The following is a 20337-nucleotide window of genomic DNA, read 5'->3' as shown; positions in this document are numbered from 1 at the left end:
TCCACCATATCATAGTTTTGGGTGTTCATGGAAGCCCCCTAACCAATATTCCTTTTAAATTGTCTCCACCTACTGATTCATCAGGCCTGCTTCTTGATAAAATATAGGCATTAATAGCGATGATAATCAACATAATAGTAGTAATGATAATCACTCACTCGTGTCTGAATCTTTGTGACCCCATGGACTGTAGCCCAAGAGGCTTCTCTGTCCATGGAATTCTCCAGGTAAAAATACTAGAGTGTGTAGCCATTTCCTTCTCCAAGGGATCTTCCCAACCCAGGGATCAAACTCAGTTTTCCTGCATTGCAAGCAGATTCTTTACCATCTGAGCCACTAGGGAAACCCTTGATAGTTAACATATTTAAACACTAGCTTGAGCAGAGGCAAAAGATATGTATGACCATCTTGGCATCAAGCAGAACACTGGCTGAGGACAAGAGCCAGGATGCAGAGAATGTTGTACTAAACTCAGCCATACAAAAAAACCTCTCCTAGCCTGGAATTCTAATTTTTTTTTAAAGCTATGATATAAGACTCTGGTTTGAAAATGGTGACAAAATTTTCAGCCTGTTTCACAGTTAGAAAATAATTGAAGTCATCTTGCTTACTCAAGATTGCATGAATAACCTAAATGCAAAATTAACAGGTTTATAAATTTTTTAAAAATTTAAATTCGATGCATTAAATTAGTTTAAAATTTATTTATGAATTCCTTTTTGATTTCTTTAAAGAAAAAACTAAATATTTGTGCTAGAAATAGAACAACTTACTCATGTACCTTTTAACAAGAATTTGCAATTAAAAATTGTGCAAAACTGCCAGTTACACAACAGTTTGTAATAAGTCCTTGTTATTACTCTATAACGTGCTAAAGCTAAAAATGTCTTCTCAGTTTAAAAATCCATGGAGTAACACATAAAGCTTAGTCTTTTGGCCTAAATATTAAGTCAATTTTCTTTGTTTTCTATTACCTGTAATGATGATGGTATCAATTCAAAACAGCACATTTTAGAAAACATACCACTTATTAATATGTTTTAGTTTAATATGCTTTAGCACATATTCAGTGATATACTTGAAAATCATTAAACATCGATTCTTTTTAAATTTCAATTTTTAAAATTTCTATTTTGAAAAAGATGACATTATGAAAATGAGAAGTATACACTTATTTAAAAGGCAAACCAACAAAGCAGGATACTTCAAGCATATTTTTCTTAACTGTTTACTGTTTTTTCTCTAAAATATATTTTTTCAAGCTATTTTAAAATTGCTTGTAAATAATTTATGATTGGACTCTAGGTTAAGGACTTGGCATACTTTGCATTTGTTAGCTGTAACTTCAAGCTCACCTGTCTCCAAAGATAACCCAGCACTGGAAAATCTGCATAACGTAGTACTAGAAACACAAATGACCAAGAAAAGCCAGCAAACTGCCAGAAGCAACAGATAAATACTAAACACCAAAAACCTGGTTTTACATAACGAGACCAGACATGGACTCTAGCTTAGCTAAATTTAATCCTGGGAATAGTATTTTGTTTGCAACTATCTGAATAATAATTAGAACAACTGCACTCATCTCACACTCTAGTAAAGTAATGCGCAAAATTCTCCAAGCTAGGCTTCAACAGCATGCGAACTGAGAACTTCCAGATGCTCAAGCTGGATTTAGAAAAGGCAGAGGAACACGAGATCAAATTGCCAATATCCAGTGCATCATAGAAAAAGCAAGAGAATTCCAGTAAAACATCTACTTTTACTTTATTGATTATGCTAGTCTTTGTGTGAATCACAACAAACTGTGGAAAATTCTTAAAGAGATGGGAATACCAGACCACCTTACCTGACTCCTGAGAAATCTGTGTGCAAATCAAGGAGCAACAGTTAAAACAGGACATGGAACAACAGACTGGTTCCAAATTGGGAAAGGAGTACGTCAAGGCTGTATATTGTCACCCTGCTTATTTAACTTATATGCAGAGTACATCATGAGAAATGCCAGGCTGGATGAAGCACAAGCTGGAATTAAGACTGCAGGGAGAAATATCAATAACATCAGAAATGCAGATGACACCACCCTTATGGCAGAAAGCGAAGAAGAACTAAAGAGCCTCTTGACAAAAGTGAAAGAGGAGACTGAAAAAGTTGGCTTAAAACTCAGCATTCAGAAAACTAAGATCATGGCATCTGGTCCCATCACTTCATGGCTAATAGATGGGGAAACAGTGGAAACAGTGGCAGACTTTATTTTCTTGGGCTCTAAAATCACTGCAACCATGAAATTAAAAGATGCTTGATCCTTGGAAGAAAATCTATGACCAACCTAGACAGCATTTTAAAAAGCAGAGACATTACTTTGCTAACAAAGATCCATCTAGTCAAGGCTATGGTTTCTCCAGTAGCCATGTATAGATGTGAGAGTTGGACCATAAAGAAAGCTGAGTGTGAAAGAACTGATGCTTTTGAACTGTGGTGCTGGAGAAGACTTTTGAGAGTCCCCTTGGGCTGCAAGGAGATCAAACTAGTCCATCCTAAAGGAAATCAGTCCTGAATAGTCATTGGAAAGACTGATCCTTAAGCTGAAGCTCCAATACTTTGGCTACCTGATGCAAAGAACTGACTCGCTGCAAAAGCCCCTGATGCTGGGGAAGATTGAAGGAAGGAGAATGGGATGACAGAGGATGAGATGGTTGGATGGCATCACCAACTCAGTGGACATGAGTTTGAGTAAGCTCCAGGAGTTGGTGATGGAGAGAGGAGCCTGGTGTGCTGCGGTCCATGGAGTCACAAAGAGTTGGACACAGCTGAGCAACTGAACTGAACTGATTTGAGTAATATTTTGCTCATTCCACAGGACATAGCTATTGTACTGAAAATAAAGTATTTTAAGTGTTTACAACACATATGAACTAACACACAATGTCTCATTCAGAGATATTAGATTTGCTTGCATGGAACTAGGAGTTGTGAAACAATCTGGATGATGAAAGTTGCTAATAGCTCATGGTAGCTAATTCATATCAACTACTAAATAAGATAACTCTTAGAGACAGTGCCTTCACTTAGCGACTGAACAAGGACTATGTAAGATAACATTAGCTTCCATGCATGAAAGCCATAAATCAAAACTTAAATGATACATTTTGGTATATATGCTTGATTGGAAATATGCAGTGCAGATGAAAAATTGTCTATTAGCAAACAGTTATTTAACCCAAGTTCTCTTTAGGACATTAGCAACCTCCAAAATGGTATTTGTCAAAGTACTACTGGCAAATAATAGTTATAAAATAAGGTAATTGCACTGATGCAAATGCAATTCTTTGTTGTAAACATTTATGTAATGGTTATAGTAGTGCTTATAGTAAAATATGGGAGGTAAACACATACTTATCTTTATCTATTTAGCTTATGATTCTGATTACAACTTTTCATTTCTAAATTTATTTCAGATATAAAAGACAATTAAATTTTAACAAATTAAGAATTTACTTCTGGTGCATACTGGGGTCTTTTAATGCATCTTTCTATATCTTTTTAAGAAAGCAATGAAAGGAAAAAAGAGATAACTGCATAGTACTTAGTACGTGCCAGCCACTGTTTTAAGCACATCATATATATTCATTCAACACAAAATCAGGTTAAGACAATCAGGACTATTAGTACCACCAGTAACCTGGCAGAAGCAAATGTAAATACTATCTGATGAAAGAGAGTACCACAGTAGGCCTCAAGTTATCTCCATAGCTTTTATATGTAATGTCCAGTGTCTCATCAAAAATAACCAAGCATATGAAAGGCAAGAAATGTGAACCCATCAGGAGCACTAAAGGACAATAGATACAGACACAATATAAATAAAACAGTTACAGAGACTTCAAACTAATACATATAATATATACAAGGACGTGATAGACAAAACTGAGAATTTTGTCAGAGATCTAGAAGCTAATAATATCATCATCATCATCATTGTATAATGAAAACATATATTATAATAAAAATATAGTAATAAATACAAAGAAAACCTCACCTAAGCAATCACAGTTAAAACTACTGGAAATCGAAGATATAAAGAAAGAATTACAGACAGTTAAAAAAAAAAAGGACAGTTTGCTTTTAAAAGACTAGTGGCAATGACATATATATACTACATGAGTAAAACAGGTAGCTAGTGGGAAGCTGCTGAGTAACACAGGGAGCTCGGGGCTCTGGGACATCCTAGATGGATGGGATGAGGAGGTGGGCGGAGACTCAAGAGGAAGGAGATTCACACTGTTATGCAGCAGAAGCCAACACAACTTTGTAAAGCAATTATCCTTCAATTAAAAATAAATTTTCAAGTAGACTATTTCTGGCATCAACAGAAACAGTAGTTATAAGACAATAACATCGTAAAGTGGGGGAAGAGAATTACCAGTTTAGAATTTGCTTCCCAGGAAAAGTACCTATTAGAAAAAGAGTCAAGACATTTCAGACAAAAAACAAAACTGGGCCAAATTATTACTATACTAAAGGAAATCCTATATGTAATCTCAGAGATGCAGGAAGAAATGAAGAGCATATAAGACTATATGAAACCATAATAACAATAATTATTGTGGAATTTAAATTATATAAAATTAAATACCTAAAAATAACATATAATTCAGAAGAAGCACATAAGTAGTGAAGGCATTCATTCTAAGGTTTTCAAGTTTCCCACAAACTGAAAGAAGTACTAATTTGCATTGTACTTTGATTAGGTTGAAGACACCTCTTGTAACTTCCATGATAACCAGTAAAACAATGTAAAAGTTGTAAAAATAACAAGCTAATAGGAAAACGGCAATGAAATTACAAATATACTCAGTCCAAAAGATATCAAACAAAGAGATAAAAAGAAATATAGAATAGGAAGGGCAAATAGCATAGTAAGTCAGCATATTTAAATTCAAATATATTATTATGACATTAAATATAAAATGACTAAATACTCCACTGAAAAGAAAAATACCAGACTGTATGATAAAACAATATTTACTTATCTGATGCTTGTAAAGAGAGATATTTAAACCATAAACATAAAGAAAATTTAAAACTTAGAGAATGAGAGAGAAGTCACATAGACACTAGCTAACAGAAAGCTAGTTGTATAGATTTTTAAGTTGACTTGAAGGCAAAATCGTTAATAGAGGGAAAAAAAAATGGGTCTCATTACGAGACAGGTTTCAATTCACCATGATGATATAATAGTTCTAAATTTGTATCTAACTAAGCATCTGTCATCCTTTTTTTCCATTACCATCCTATTTCCTTAAGGAGACTTTTTAGACTTGTTTATTCTAATCACTTCCTTCCAAAAGAGTTTAAAACCATGTACACTATACATCTGTTGATGCCCTGAGTCTCTCTGGAGGGCCATAGACCACTACAATACATATTGATTTTCTTTGCTTCCTGAGAACCAATTATTAGATCTGAATTAGGGGCTTCCTTGGTAGCTCAGCTGGTAAATAAACTGCCTACAATGCAGGAGAATACAGTTCAATTCCTGGGTCAGGAAGATCCTCTGGAGAAAGGAACCCACTCCAGTATTCTGGCCTGGAGAATTCCATGAACTGTATAGCCCATGGGGTTGCAAAGAGTTGGACATGACTGAGCAACTTTCACTTTCATGTGATTAACAATTTCCTAATTGACTTGTATATTGTCAGCTTGCTTATTTAACTTATATGTGGAGTACATCATGCAAAATGCCAGGCTGGATGAAGCACAAGCTGGAATCAAGTTTGCAGGAAGAAATATCAATAACCTCAGATATGCAGATGACACCACCCTTATGGCAGAGAGTAAAGAAGAACCAAAGAGCCTCTTGATGAAAGTGAAAGAGGAGTGAAAAAGCTGGCTTAAAGCTCAACATTCAAAAAACTAAGATCATGGCATCTGGTCCTATCACTTCATGGCAAATAGATGGGGAAAAAATGGAAACAGTGATAGACTTTATTTTCTTGGGCTCTGAAATCACTGCAGATGGTAACTGCAGCCATGAAACTAAAAGACGCTTGATCCTTGAAAGAAAAGCTATGACCAACCTAGACAGCATATTAAAAAGCAGAGACATTACTTTGCTAACAAAGGTCTGTCTAGTCAAAGCTATGGTTTTTCCAGTAGTCATGTATAGATGTGAGAGTTGGGTCATAAAGAAGGCTGAGTGCCGAAGAATTGATGCTTTTGAACTGTGGTGCTGGAGAAGACTCTTGAGAGTCCCTTGGACTGCAAGGAGATCAAACCAGTCAGTCCTAAAGGAAATCGGTCCTGAATATTCATTGAAAAGACTGATGCTGAAGCTGAAGCTCCAATACTTTGGCTACCTGATGCAAAGAACTGACTCACTGCAAAAGCCCCTGATGCTGGGGAAGATTGAAGGAAGGAGAATGGGATGACAGAGGATGAGATGGTTGGATGGCATCACCGACTCAATGACATGAGTTTGAGTAAGCTCCAGGAGTTGGTGATGGACAGGGAAGCCTGGTGTGCTGCAGTCCATGGCATCGCAAAGAGTTGGACACAAATGAGTGACTGAACTGAATTGACCTGTATATGTTTCCCTGGTGGCTTGGTGGTAAAAATCCACGTGCAATGCAGAAGACTCTGGTGTGATCCTTGGGTTGGGAAGATCCCCTGGAGAAGGAAATGGCAACCCACTCCAGTCTTCTTGCCTGGGAAATCTCATGCACAGAAGAGCTTGGAAGTCCATGGGTTGGCAATAGTCCGACACGACTTAGTGACAACCACCACCAACTGACTTGCAGAGAGTGCAGTACCTAACAGCCAGAGTCCAAATTCACTTCACATATGTGTGAAACATGCATGAAAGTTGACTACATGTCGGATCATATATATAAGCTACACCAAATCCCAATGACCTAAATCAGGTATTATCAATTATGATCTATGACCACAGCAGATTATACTTGGAAACAGTCACAAAAAGATAACTACAAAATCCCAATGTGTTTGAAAATTAATAAATGCACATCTAAATAATCTAAGTGTCCAAAAAGAAGTTATAATTGAAACTGTTTTGAGCTATCTGATCATGGAAATACTAAATTTGGGGATGCAAATTAGAGAAAAATTTATTGGTTTAAATGTATATATTGAAAAAGAAGAAAAATTGAAATGCTATGAGCCAAGATAAAAAAAAAAACACCCTGAGAAAATAGAAAAAGACTTAAGAAAATAAATCTAAAAAAGAAGAAAAAAGGAAATAATAAAGGACTAAAATGAATAAACAGACAATAAATACACATAAATAAAGAGAATTTTAAAAGTCAAAAGTTTTTACTTGAAATATCTAATAAAATTGATCTTGGCAGAACCAGTGGAGAAAAACAAGAAAAACTGAAATGGCATAATAAACTAAGAGCAAGAATAAAAAGTTAGCCTAAAAGGCAAAGAATTATGAACAACTTATGCTAATTACTAAATTTTGATAAAATAACTGACCTAGAAATACATGACTTACCAAAACTGAAAATAAAAGTAGAGACTGAATAACCCATAAAAATTAGTAAAGTTAAAATTGTAACTAAAATCTTGGCCACAAAATATTCCAGGACTAGATGGACTTGATTACAATGTCTAAAAAATATTTAGGGAAGAAATGGCATGAATCTATATAAATTTATATAAATCTCTCTCCCTCAAATTTTAAAAAGGTAATATTTTGTAACTATTTTTATGAGGTCAATGGAACCTTGTTGTTACCAGAAAGGATAACTTTAGCCTTATTTTTCTTAATGAACATAGCTGCAAAATCCTAAAAGTTATTAGCAATCCAGAAACAAGGTAAAAATGGATTAAAAAATATCAGAACACATCATGACGAAATTGGAATTACTCCAGGATTTCAAGTTGGATTTGACATTGTAAAATTAATCACCACCTCAACAGAATAATAGAGAAAATCATATGGTAGATATCAGAAAAAATATTTGATAAATCAAATATTTATTCACGGTAACTTACAAACTAGAAATAGAAGGAAACTTCCAATATTATAGACAACATCATACTTAATGGTAGAATGTTGGAAATTTTCCTTCTAATATTGAAAACAATACACTACCCACTGTTATCTCTTCAACAATTTACTGAAAATCCTAGCCATTACAATAAGAAAAAATTGTCAATATTTAAGAAGAATATATACATGCCTACCAATATTCTTGGATAGTATGACTGACTACATAGAAAATCAAAAGAATTGACAGATAAATTATTAGAATTTCCAAGTGAGTTCAGCAAGGCTGCTAACAACAAATCGATACACCAACATTTAACTGGTTTTTCATAGTGACTAAATAACAAGTATATATTAGTAACAAAAATTAAAAATTAAAATTGAAGAGATACTATTTAGAGTAGCATCAAAATACTAACTGCTTAGTAATATATCTAGCAAGGAATATGCAACATGACCACAAAGCAAGCTATTATTGAGAGAAATTACCAAAGACCTAAATAAAGGGAAGAATATACTACCTTCATGAATTGAAAGACTCAAGGAAAGATGTCAAATCTTCCCAAATCCATCAATATCCCAAAAGTGTTTTTTTTTTCTTTTTTTTAGGGAAGAATCTTAAGTTAACTTTAAAATTTATATGGAAATGTAGAGAACCAAGAAGAGAAACAGATTTTACCAATGGGAGAAAAATATTTGTACAATAGTAGCAATCAAAGGTATCAAAATACATTTTAAAAATTCCTATAAATTAATATATAAGTGACTTATTTAGACAATTCACAAAGAAGATATTTACATGGCTAATATATATGTGCAAAAGTGTTCAAACTCATCTGTAGCCAGGAAATGCAAATTAAAACCACCATATATTAATCACTACATACCTCCCCTAAATGCTAATTTATAAGGTTAGTGAGGAACTTTATAAACCATACACTGTTGGTGGGAGTGTAAATATTTTAACCATTTTGAGCAGTTTTGAATTTTCTACCGAAGTAAAACATAAACATTCTCTGTGGCCCAGCAACTAATTCCTACGCATATGGTCAGCAGAAATACATGTACTGGTGCATCAAAAGACAGGCATAAGAATGCTCAGACCAGTACTATTCCTAATATTAAAAACTAGGTACAATTGAAACATTTTTCCATAGCAAAATGGATGAATAAATTGTTGCATAGTATCAGATAATTAGATACAATGCAATAATTAAATAAAATACGGCTGTATGCAACAATCTGCTAAATCTCACTGTATAATGATGGGTGAAAAGAGTGGAGGAAGCTTGACAGGATTTTTGAAGTGACAGTTATGTAATAATGTTCTCTTTCTTGGCTTGGGTAGTGTAGTGGTTACACAGTGTTTCACTTGTAACTAGTGAACCATTCTGTACATTTATATCTTTTGAGTATTCCTCTGCACATGTGCTATAGTTTAAAAATAAAATTAAAACTATTTCTCTTAAGTGTTTAAAGCACCCCATAGTACTATGGCCAAAATAGTTATAACTCTCCATGAAATAATTTTTATAAGTGTAAGCAAACAATACCAGTTGATACACACATGATGCTTACTACCTGTCATGCATGACTTTAAGCACTTTACAAATAAAGTGCATTTGATCTTCTCAACAACCATATGAGGCAGATATTATAAACACCTTCATCTTATAAATAAGTAGAGTGCTGCTCAGAGAGACTAACTGGCTCAGGATCACAGAGCTAATCAGTAAGCCCCAGTGAACTGTGCCAGATTCCGCACTGTTTACCATTGTAGGACACTGCCTTCCAGAACAAAACTTCTGAAGTTGAAAGTGTCAGATTTAGTCACTGTGAATGAATTTAAAATGAAATAATGTTTCCTCGATACACTGGAAACTCCTATTTCAAGTAGACTGATTTAACATTTTGACACAGATATTTTTATATTTTGTAAAATAATTTTAAAACTCTTTTTCTATGCTTGGAATGACCAAAGATGGATTTTAACATAATGCTTGTGAAACACTGAAAACTCAAAAAAAAAAACCCTGTCAATTAAAAAGCAGGGATTAAATTTCAACTCTATTAGTTTTAACTTCTGTGAACCTCAATTACCTTGTCATTAAAATGGGCATAATGAATCCTTTCCTAATAGGAAGATTCTGAGAAAGAACTGATTTGACATTTGTGCTCTGAACCAGCCGACTAATATGAAAACCAATCCAACCGTGTGAGTAGAGTAAATGTTAGAAATTTTACAACATAAATGTACCTCATTTTAAACTCACATTTAAGAGGCTTAAAAGTCAAAAGTGCTAAATAACTTAAGGCCAGCATTTGGAACTTGAATGCAGCAATTTAGGTTATAAGGTCAGTTTTTCTTGAAAAAAGTTTGATCCTTATTGTTTTCTTCCTGTTTTCCCTTCTCTCTTCACATAATATATGAAAACTAAATTAAAAATATATATATATATTATTACCATTTAATTCAATAAATATATTTGACCTATTTTTTTAAAGATTTACATTAAAGGAGACATATTTTAAATAGGCTATGTTATCCAATTCACTGTTTCTGACATGAATACCATTTGAAAAGTTTTTATGTACATTTGTTTTCAAGTTTAAGAAGGGTTTGCCCTCTATCTCTCTCCTGCACTCACAAAGACACTTAGCAGCAACAAATTAATGAAAAAGAAGATAGTAATTCTCAGCTACTTTATTATCAGTCATTGGATTATTTTTAAATGATTAACAATTTTTTTTCTTAAAAAAATTAATAGAAATATATAGAGAAAAATCTAGAATGCCATTCAAGTCTCCTATCATACAAATTTCTGTTTTGTGTCTATCCCTTTTGTTTTAACTTAAAGGTTGTTCTTTACTCCAGGCACAATAAAAAAAAAAGAGATCTAGAAAAACAGAAAATAAAAATGACTAAATAATTAAAATGACCAATACATTTTCCACATCAAACTAAAAACCAAATTGAAATAGTTTTTATTTTACTGAAAAACAAGAACACTAGTCTGACGGACATGGAAATATACTGTATTTTTATCACAGGGAAAACAACTTTTTCCTTCAATTTAATGATCTTTTCTAAATCAAGGCATTCTTTAGACCGCTGTATTACTGCAGCATCTCTTTTTTCGAGAATTCATCTACACTTTTGTAAATGACTGAGTTCTTTCATCTGCTGGACACAGCTGGTAAGTGGCATAATGGGAAAGGGAAATGAAAGTTTTTTTTTTCCTCCTGAAAAACCAAGAAATGTATAAATCATATTGAAACTGAAGCATCTGTTGCTTGTATTACTGCGCAAAATACCCATCTTAATACACACAGTGTTTTCTATTGTTTTATGAATAAATGCTATTATAGCATATTTTAATTTAAAAAGTCTATGATGGGTGGTTTCCTTAAACACTATTTGAGTAAATTGTGCATATTTAATTTGAAAAATTACACCAAACTAATTATAAAACAGAAAGTTTAAAGTGCTCAAACCAATAAAATATATTGAGTAAAATATGTACCTTTAGTTTATGGAGAAAAGTCTCAAATAGTTGTCAGGCAACAGGCCAGCAAGTTTTCTTATGAAAATTCTGAAACACATATGAAAGCTGGAAGGAACTCTGAGCTCGACTAAGACTCTCGTTTTGTACATGAGGACACTGGTGCCCCGAGAAATGATTGGTCCACAGTTACTCAAGCAGGAAACCTGGGCTATCTCTCTCCTCGTTTCAGGGACAAGCTGGTCTCAGCTGTGTCAAAGGCAAGGGAGGGAAACCCAGGATTGAAGGAAGAATCTAATGAAGCAATTAAAAAACAGAACTGTTTCTCCTTTTATTTTCCAATTTTGTCTCACCTTTAACTTAAATATCATGTGAAAATAAACAGATACCCATAATCTTTCCATCGCATACATAATAAACTTGTGGTGAGAAAAGGTGAACAATTCTACAGTATTTACATCCCAGAGGCTTCCATTGTTATTTTTATTTGAATTTGTAGACCTTTTCAATCAGTGTGTGTGAATATGTATATATAGCCATACAAATGCTAATGTAGCTTTTTCCCCACTTGTCACATTTTGAAAATCATTCCAGATTGTTCATGTAGATCTCGCTTACTCTTTTAAACAGCGATATGATATTCTAGTCTATGGATTTAAAATAATGTACTCAACAACTCACCTATTATCAGTTTAGGTAGCTTCTGAGTTTTTATATTACAAAGAAGGCAAAAATAAACATAATTTGATATGTTCTTAGACTAAGATTTACTAGAGTCAAAGAATATGTAAAACATTGAACGTTAAGTATCTTTATTTTAGATATCAAATTTTGACCAGCTTAGGGAAGATCCCCTGAAGAAGGAATGGCAACCCACTCCAGTACTCCTGCCTGGAAAATTCCACGGATGGAGGAGCCTGGTGGGCTACAGTCCATGGGGTCGCAAAGAGTTGGACATGACTGAAGTGACTTAGCACACAAACGCAAGTATATACTAACCTCCTACGTCTACATCTGAACCCATGGAAATACCTCCTCACACCAAGCTAACCCTGGACTCCACCTGCCACCCCAAAGGAAAAGCAGAATATTCTTAAAACTCTCAAAGAACCTTTAGTATATTTAAATCATGTAAAAACTTCTGTTTTGAACAAAATCTTTTTTTGTGTATTTGAAGCAGTAAGTAGGTAATGATGATTTTCATCATGCAGAAAGGATGTCTGTTACATTTATTTATATGCTAATTATGAATCTAAAACACAAAAGCTAATAATAAGAAAAGAATCTGAGCAGGAATTTCAATGAAAAATTTTATGCAAATTCACCAGCCACTAGAAAGGAAAAACTAAAACAAACAAACTTCAAATTTTATAAGAGGAAACGCCATCAAAGTCTCATTACCAATCTTAATTTTTCCATCTTCTTACAAACGCAAGAGAGAAAAGAAAAGGAGACAGGAAGGAAGGAAGAAAGGAAGTGTGGAGGGACAGGAATGGATTGAGGGGTATGAATAAAATAAGCTTTCTCTACTAATATATTGACTAAGGCTGTTATCTTCATGCTTCTTTACTGTATGTAAATAAATGTACAAAGCATCCAAGAAAGGATTTTAATTTTGAAAATACTGGGGTATTTATTTACACACTAGGATATTAAGAAATATATATTGCTTAATAGACTTATGTGTATTCCGTGTCATGCTATTTTTAGGTTTATCTGAAGCTACAAACCTTGCTCCCTATTCTTCACACTCGAGATGTTAACTGTAAATCAACACCCAAGGAGATGCCAGCAAGAATGCTCTGACCCAAGGAGGATCCTACCAGTGCCTGAATTAGGATAACTGAATTGTACTAAAATCCACCAGTAGGAGGAGGCAGCTCCCCTATCCCCCTGTACCACAGGGGTAAGGTCTCAGAGCAGATACTCAATGGACAATCAGTTCACCAAAAACATTCTTCTTCTGAGGATTCCTCCAACTTAGTTATTAACACATGTTCAGTTATTCTCTAAAGAAACCAGAATTGGAGCAGAGGAGATATTAAAGTGAAATAATACAGGAAGCCTAAGACAATGATTGGCACTTAGGAAGAAGACACTTGTCACGTTAAAGTCTCCAGATACAATGAACTCAGAACACGTCCCTTTGCTGTCTGAAGGGTGCTACAGCCAAGGAGCAGCATGTCAGCCTCAGAGGAGAGAAATGGGATGAGGACACACGGTCTTCCCTGGGGAGCCACAGTCCGCCTGTAGAGAAATTGCCCAAAACCCAAGGACTTGTTGCTGTTTTCCCTTGACAATGAGGGTATTTTGGAGGCGAAATTATATAAAGCTGGACAATTGAATACAGGCAAACTTTTAAGGGAAGTAGAAGAAATAAAGGATGGGAAAGATGGAAGAATAAAAAGAGTTTAATGCTGACAAGTCCCTATTAACCTATCATGGTGAAGCACAGAATCTGGAAAGGAAAAAGTCATCCTAGAAGTATTCCAAGATCTTCATTTTAAAGCAGAGGAAATTGAAGCCTCCAAAGTTGAAGAAATTTGCCTTAACTCACACAGTTCTTCTGAGCTACTTTGGGATAATTGGTTTCTTGACACAAAGGACATTCCTGCCATATGATACTGCATCAGTGGTCAAGCCCATCACAATTTAGGAAACATTCTTGCTTGTACCAACTGGTCACTGTCATCTGGGGTTGCTGTCAAAGTTCTTGAAGGACTCCTGCTTTTTGGAACTCTTATGGTTCCAAGTTCAAGTGATGATGGAGAAACTACCAATGCACTGATTTAATTCACCATCTCAAACCTGTACAATAGCTTAATCAACCAATGGGAAAACTCTGACTCCCTTAAACATTATGTTTTTTATGGATATCACCACAAATATATTGTCCACATCTTGACATGTGGAAAGCATATAGTAATTTTTTAAATAAAAGTCTGACACTCACACTTTTATATACAAATAGAATTTTTTAAATTCCCAAATAAGAATGCTATAAAAAGTTTGATCAAAAAAAGACTGTAAGAAATAACTCAATACAACCAATTTATTTACAGGTGATGAAACTGGGATCAAGAGTAAGCAAGTGCTTCCCAACTAGTTAGAACCTGAATAAGGGTCCCATCTGGTCCCGTCTCTATCTGCTGCTCTTTCTAATGTGCTCCATGCAATCTCTTTCTGGGTACAAATTAAATCATCTAGATACTTAAGCAATTCTTGGGAAAGTATAACTGCCTTGATTATACACTAGAATGTTGACACATTTCATTGCACTCTTTATTCAAATCTCTAACATGCCTGGAATATAGTAGATATTGTCACTTTGAGTGACATGGGCTTCCCTGATAGCTCAGTTGGTAAAGAATCTGCCTGCAGGAGACCCTGGTTTGATTCCTGGGTCGGGAAGATCTGCTGGAGAAGGGATAGGCTACCCACTCCAGTATTCTTGGGCTTCCCTTGTGGCCCAGCTGGTAAAGAATCCACCTGCAATGCAGGAGACCTGGGTTCGATCCCTGGGTTGGGAAAATCCCCTGGAGAAGGGAAAGGCTACCCACTCCAGTATTCTGGCCTGGAGAATTCCATTCTACATCCCCTTTCCCCCATTTCTCCCCCAAACTTCTGTATCATAACTTTAAAGATTGCTAATATACCAAATGACTCATTGCTTATATACCAGGTGGCGCAATAGTAAGGAATCTGCCTGCCAATGCAGGAGACGCAAAAGAGGTGGGTTTGATCTCTGGGTTGGGAAGATCCTCTGGAGTAGCAAATGGCAACCCACTCCAGTATTCTTGTCTGGAAACTGGTATGGACAGAAGAACCTGGCGGGCTACAGTCCATGGAGTTGCAAATAGTCGGACATGACACACACACAATACACCAAGTGTGCATCACCTCAGGAATCAAAGCCAGCATGTTGACAAAGTCACCTAGGATGCTTGCAAAGTCAATGGTCCTGAGAGCTGTAAAATACCCCATGGCTCTGACATGAGCGATAGATATGCTCCCCAAGGCTCATTCTTAGGAAAAGTGAGGAGGCCCCTGGGGAAGCTCTGAGGAGAAATGGAGATGCCACCATGGGAAGGCACTGAGAGAGAGGGTCTCATTGCATTTCCAAATGCCAAATCTCTTTCTCCCCAGCTAGATGCACCTCCTAGAAGACAGAGTCCTGCTTGTCTGTGAACTTCTCTGGGACAGATAACCTGAATCCACGGGATGGTAGAGTCTTGGGTAAAAATTTTTGAACATTGAGGATTCTTCAATAAATCACCTACCTCCTTCGATAAATTACCCGCTACCAGTCAATCTGAGTTAGACCACTTAGAACACCTAATAGGTTTTACATTTAGATGTTCTGAAGTCTATTCTGATTCTCACTTTTGATACTTCTCTTTAATATAATGAAGACCTTTTGGTCTTGCTTGGGATTAGTTTACCGCTTAATGCATTCCTTCCAACACCATGTTCTGTGAGTCAACATGCAGCTTCCCCTATGATTGGAGCCTGGTTAACAAATTCAACTTTGGAAGATTAATTCCTAGGCAGAGGCATTTCCCAGGCGGTACCAACTCACTTTGAGGAAACTTACTTTTGCATCTGTTTTGGGGTAACACGTTCCTTTGACTGAAAAGAACATCAGTCAGTGTTCGAAATGCCCTCCTAAATAGATTATATGTCAGGTTGGGCTTTAACATTAAAAACTTTTTTCAAAGACAGTTGAAAATACCCTAGTTGAAATTTATTTAAATTACAATACATGAAGGGTAGTAAATTCTCAGCAAACATTTTAAGTAGGTATTAATTGAGAACTGACAAAGGGGAACTTTGTGCAGAACGTCATGTAAGGCATTACAAAATGTACTGGGGCAATTATTTTTTCTAAGTTGATATCTGCTTCTGACACATCTTGGATTTTTCCATCCTTGCCCTAAGTAACTTGATTCAAAAGAGTTTCTCCCAGTTAATCGGCTGACATATATATAGTCACCACTGATTTTGTCTCATGTTCAACAGAGGACACTCTGAAACCAGACAGCTTAGTGTCAGGTGAAAAACCTTATAAAGAGGATACAGACTTTGGAGTTGCAACTTGTTAACTTTGGGCTTCTACTTCATACACAAAGCGACTTCATTATATTAGAGAAAATGTCAATCAAAATGTAACTACTGACACCCGTCTTTGTCTCACCAGCCAGTAATAAAAGATAAAGCAGAGGAAATGGAGGAGCGGCAGTTAGGCATTTGCAACACACAAAGTCCTTGTTTTCCCACTAGGCACTGCAGAAAAGCAATTGTCCATTCACAGCACATCCTCTGCATTTCAGGGCTAATATTTTTGCAGTTCTTAACTTGGTACATTACACTCTTAGTTAATTTCTTAATTCTTTGAAATGCACGATGTGTTTTACACCTTGCTTAATCTTACTGTCAACATGACCCAGTTTTAAAAATTTCTCTTAATGTTGAGAATAGAAACCTTTGAAAAAAATCAAGAAATTTTGGAAACAGAGTAATGGTTTCAAACAATCCTGTCTTGTTATTGCATAACTTTGAGAAGGGTAATATGGAAATCCATATTAACCATATATTACTCAAATTGCTCTTACAATAATTGACTCTAGATAGGAATGATTTTTAGCAGAGTTTCTCCTCAACCTAAAATAATATTGTGCCATTGAAAACAACATTACCCTGGGTTTAATTGCCCTGCTTGCTGCAACATTTAGTGGTTTATGTATATAAATGCATATGCCTGCTTTCAGGGGCAAAGAGGTTTAGTCTAACATTTTAATAGTTATTCTAGTCAAACACATGAAGAACAGAACCTATAGATGGTTGATTAGTTCCCAGGCTCAATCACTCAAGTCCATAATTAAATATCTCACTCTGCTTTCAACTATTGTAGAAGACAATTAGCAAATTTGTAGTGCTAATAAAGAAGTTTTATTCTCCTTTATAAATAATGATATCTAAGTCATTTGATCATGTAACTCAGTGCCTGGATCTCCTCTGTTGACTTCCAAATCCAGAACATTTTAAAAAATTCAACAAATTGATAAATTGCATTTTCCTCAAGAGTTCATATTTCGGACACATCTTCCATAGGTTTTTTTTTTTACCTTTGGTCTCATTATTAGCTTCTTTCTCCCTTCCTACTAATTTCTTCATCTTCTATCAACCAACATAACAAACTCAAGAGAAAAATGGAATTTCTTTTTCCCTGTTCCACAACCCTCACCAATCTCTTTACCAGTATTTTCCTGTCCTGTCCCACCAAAAAGAAAATCTGACTCAACTCTAAGATTTACATTGGAGAAGAAATATTGCATTCATGAAAAAAAAAAAAAAACCCAAAGGAAAAAAACACAACCCTCTCAGGAGGGGCTCAAAGACCAGTGAAAAGGCCAGAGTGTCTCATTAGGCTGCTTGGAATGAAACAGTTAATTCAGGGTAAGTGATAATGTTCAGTCAGTTCGCCTAGAAAAAGGAAGGAAATTCAAAAGCTGGTTGCTGTAGTAACAATCACAGACCAAAAAATATATACATACAGGTTCATTTAAAATAAAACTCCTGCCATCTCTCTCCTGGGATTCTCTCAAGAAAAATGAGTTGCCGCTGAAATCTGTCGTACCTACCTCAACCATTAAACAAGACATTTAACCATAGTGGCAGTTCTGTGACCTCTGAATGCCGTGAAATCTCTGAGTGCTGCCGCTTGTTCATGAAGACTTGTGCTGCGGAATCCAGCAACTTCATCCAGGATTACAAATATAATTAAGTAAGAAAAAATAAGAAAAAAAAAAAAAAAAGAAAAGAAAGAAAACCAAAAGCACACAGAGAGATCGGGAAGGAAGGAAGGTAGAAAGAGACTCTCTGTGGGTGAGGACACCAGGTTTCTCCCAGCAAGCGCTGGGATGGAGCTGAGGCTGCTGCAAGCGCCCAGACCCCCCGACTGGCTGGGGGAGCAGGCAGCCGGCCTGCTGGGCTGGGAGGTGCTGTCAGTGGCCACAGGCAAGGAAAAGCGGAGACCAATCGGCTTCAACTCTGGCAGCTTACTGGAGTGGAGCCTTTTCTGTTTATGTTTCCTCATTTCAAGAGTGACGTCAAAGGGTTTAGTTTTTCCTCTGCATGTGCTATTAATTTTAAAGTGCTGTGCTATGGGAAGAATGCGTGTGTGTGTGTGTGTGTGTGTGTGTGTGTGTGTGTGCCTGCGCTGAGCCTGGGCACCCCACTCTCAGGAGAACCCAAGACACATTTTCTATTTTCAGGAATAAATTTTAACAATTTAAAATACCTTGTGGCGAGGTGTATCCGAAAACAAAACAAGACAAAAAAACGCAGAGCTTGATGAGAGCAGCAAAGATTTCTATTTCCCCCCAGTGCCTGTGTATGTACCTTTGCCCACGGGCCAGCTGTTGCTTGTTTTTGAACTCGTTCGTTTTTACCCTTCCCTCAAAGAGTTGCTAATCTTGATCGCCGTGGAGGCAGACTTGCACCTCTGAGCCAGTGAACGACATTCTGTGTAGGGAAGAACAGAAATTATGTTTATGCTGCTGGTCCCTGCTTTTCTCTCTTCCCTCCAGCTTCTGCGGTGAAGCGTCAGGATTACTCATGCCAGGGAGATCCCTCCTGCAACTCCCCACGGGGATCATTCAAGAAGCAGAGCACGGGGATGCCACACAAGCATGCCGGGGGCTTCAGCACGTTCTCGCCCAAACTGTGTGAAGGTACAGTTATTTAGGGAGAATTCCTCTACCAGGGCCCCCAGCTCATCCCTGTATTTCTCTTCCCACTCTGGAAAATCTCGGTGGTGGCCATCTGTTGTTTCTGCCTCCCCCATATCCTCTCCCTTCTCCCCCCGCACCCCGCCCCATTCTGCTAACAGAACCTCTTTTTTCCCCCTCCTTTGAAGACTTTCCTTCCTCTATCTAGAGACTGCACTGCCTTCCTCTTAAGACCCTCCCCTCCAAAAGAACTATAAGGGGCACGTGACTCAGACTGACCAATCTGATTTCTCCATTGCCTTAGAAACAGACAATGTTTTAGGGGTAAGCGCAACTTTTAAGAAAGATGAGTCCTATTTCAAATATGAATACAGATTCTTTGAGAAAGAAGGTATTGATAGCTGTCTGAGATTCTACACACTAGAGTTAAGTGAGACTGTAGTTGTTGGGGTTCATCTTTGATGCGGAAGATACAGAAGTGGGAACAAAACAGGTGGTATCTGCTTTCATGTAGTTTAGGTTTTGGAGAAAAAGGAAGACAGGCAATAAAAATAGGTTAATACATAATGTCAGTTGATAATAAGGGCTTTGAAATAAAGGAAAATAAGGGCACAGGTGTATCTGTGTGTGTATGCATATGCACAAGTGTGTGTTGTTTAAGAAGTGATGATTAGGGATGCACGCTTTTAAAGCAAATGGGAGCAAAGGCCTGAATGAAGTAAATAAGCGGTCACCCGTGTCTCTGCTGCCAGGCAGAGGAACCATGGGCAGGCCTGAGGCAGGGGAATACGAGGCACATTCAAGAAACAGAAAGGGAAATAGAGTGGCTGGAAGACAACGAACAACAGGAAGAGATGGGTTCAGGGAGATATGTCTGGGACAAGATCTGGAAGCATCTCACTGGCCCTGAAAAGGATTGGCATTTATCCCCAGGTAGAAAACCTAACAGACTGTTTTGAACTAAAGAAAGCCTATGATTTCCTTTATCTTCTGTGTGGAAAATAGGCCCTGGGGAGCCAGTGTTGAGGCAGGGAGACCAATAGTGAGGGCACTGCAATAACAGCTCAAATTTGGGCGTAAGCAGTGGACA

The 20337-nt window shown here is 36.5% G+C and overlaps 1 protein-coding gene across 2 annotated transcripts in view; it reads right to left on the bottom strand.

Annotated features, from left to right (window-relative positions):
• PDE7B (phosphodiesterase 7B) overlaps positions 1 to 18577 on the bottom strand; it is a 344516-nt gene extending 325939 nt beyond the window's left edge. Inside the window, exon 1 of one of the 2 annotated variants that reach the window (XM_043888459.1) lies at positions 18159 to 18577. In XM_043888459.1, coding sequence (XP_043744394.1) covers positions 18159 to 18179 — 21 coding nt within the window. In that variant the 5' untranslated portion in view covers positions 18180 to 18577. Of the gene's footprint in view, positions 1 to 11538; positions 11614 to 18158 lie in introns of those variants that run through there. The other variant, XM_043888462.1, reaches the window with a different exon arrangement.
• Between the last annotated feature and the right edge of the window lie 1760 nt (positions 18578 to 20337).

This window comes from Cervus elaphus, chromosome 26 (assembly GCF_910594005.1).
Source record: "Cervus elaphus chromosome 26, mCerEla1.1, whole genome shotgun sequence".
In the NCBI taxonomy this organism is placed as follows: Eukaryota; Metazoa; Chordata; class Mammalia; order Artiodactyla; family Cervidae; genus Cervus; species Cervus elaphus.
This window is presented reverse-complemented; position numbering and strand designations above follow the sequence as displayed.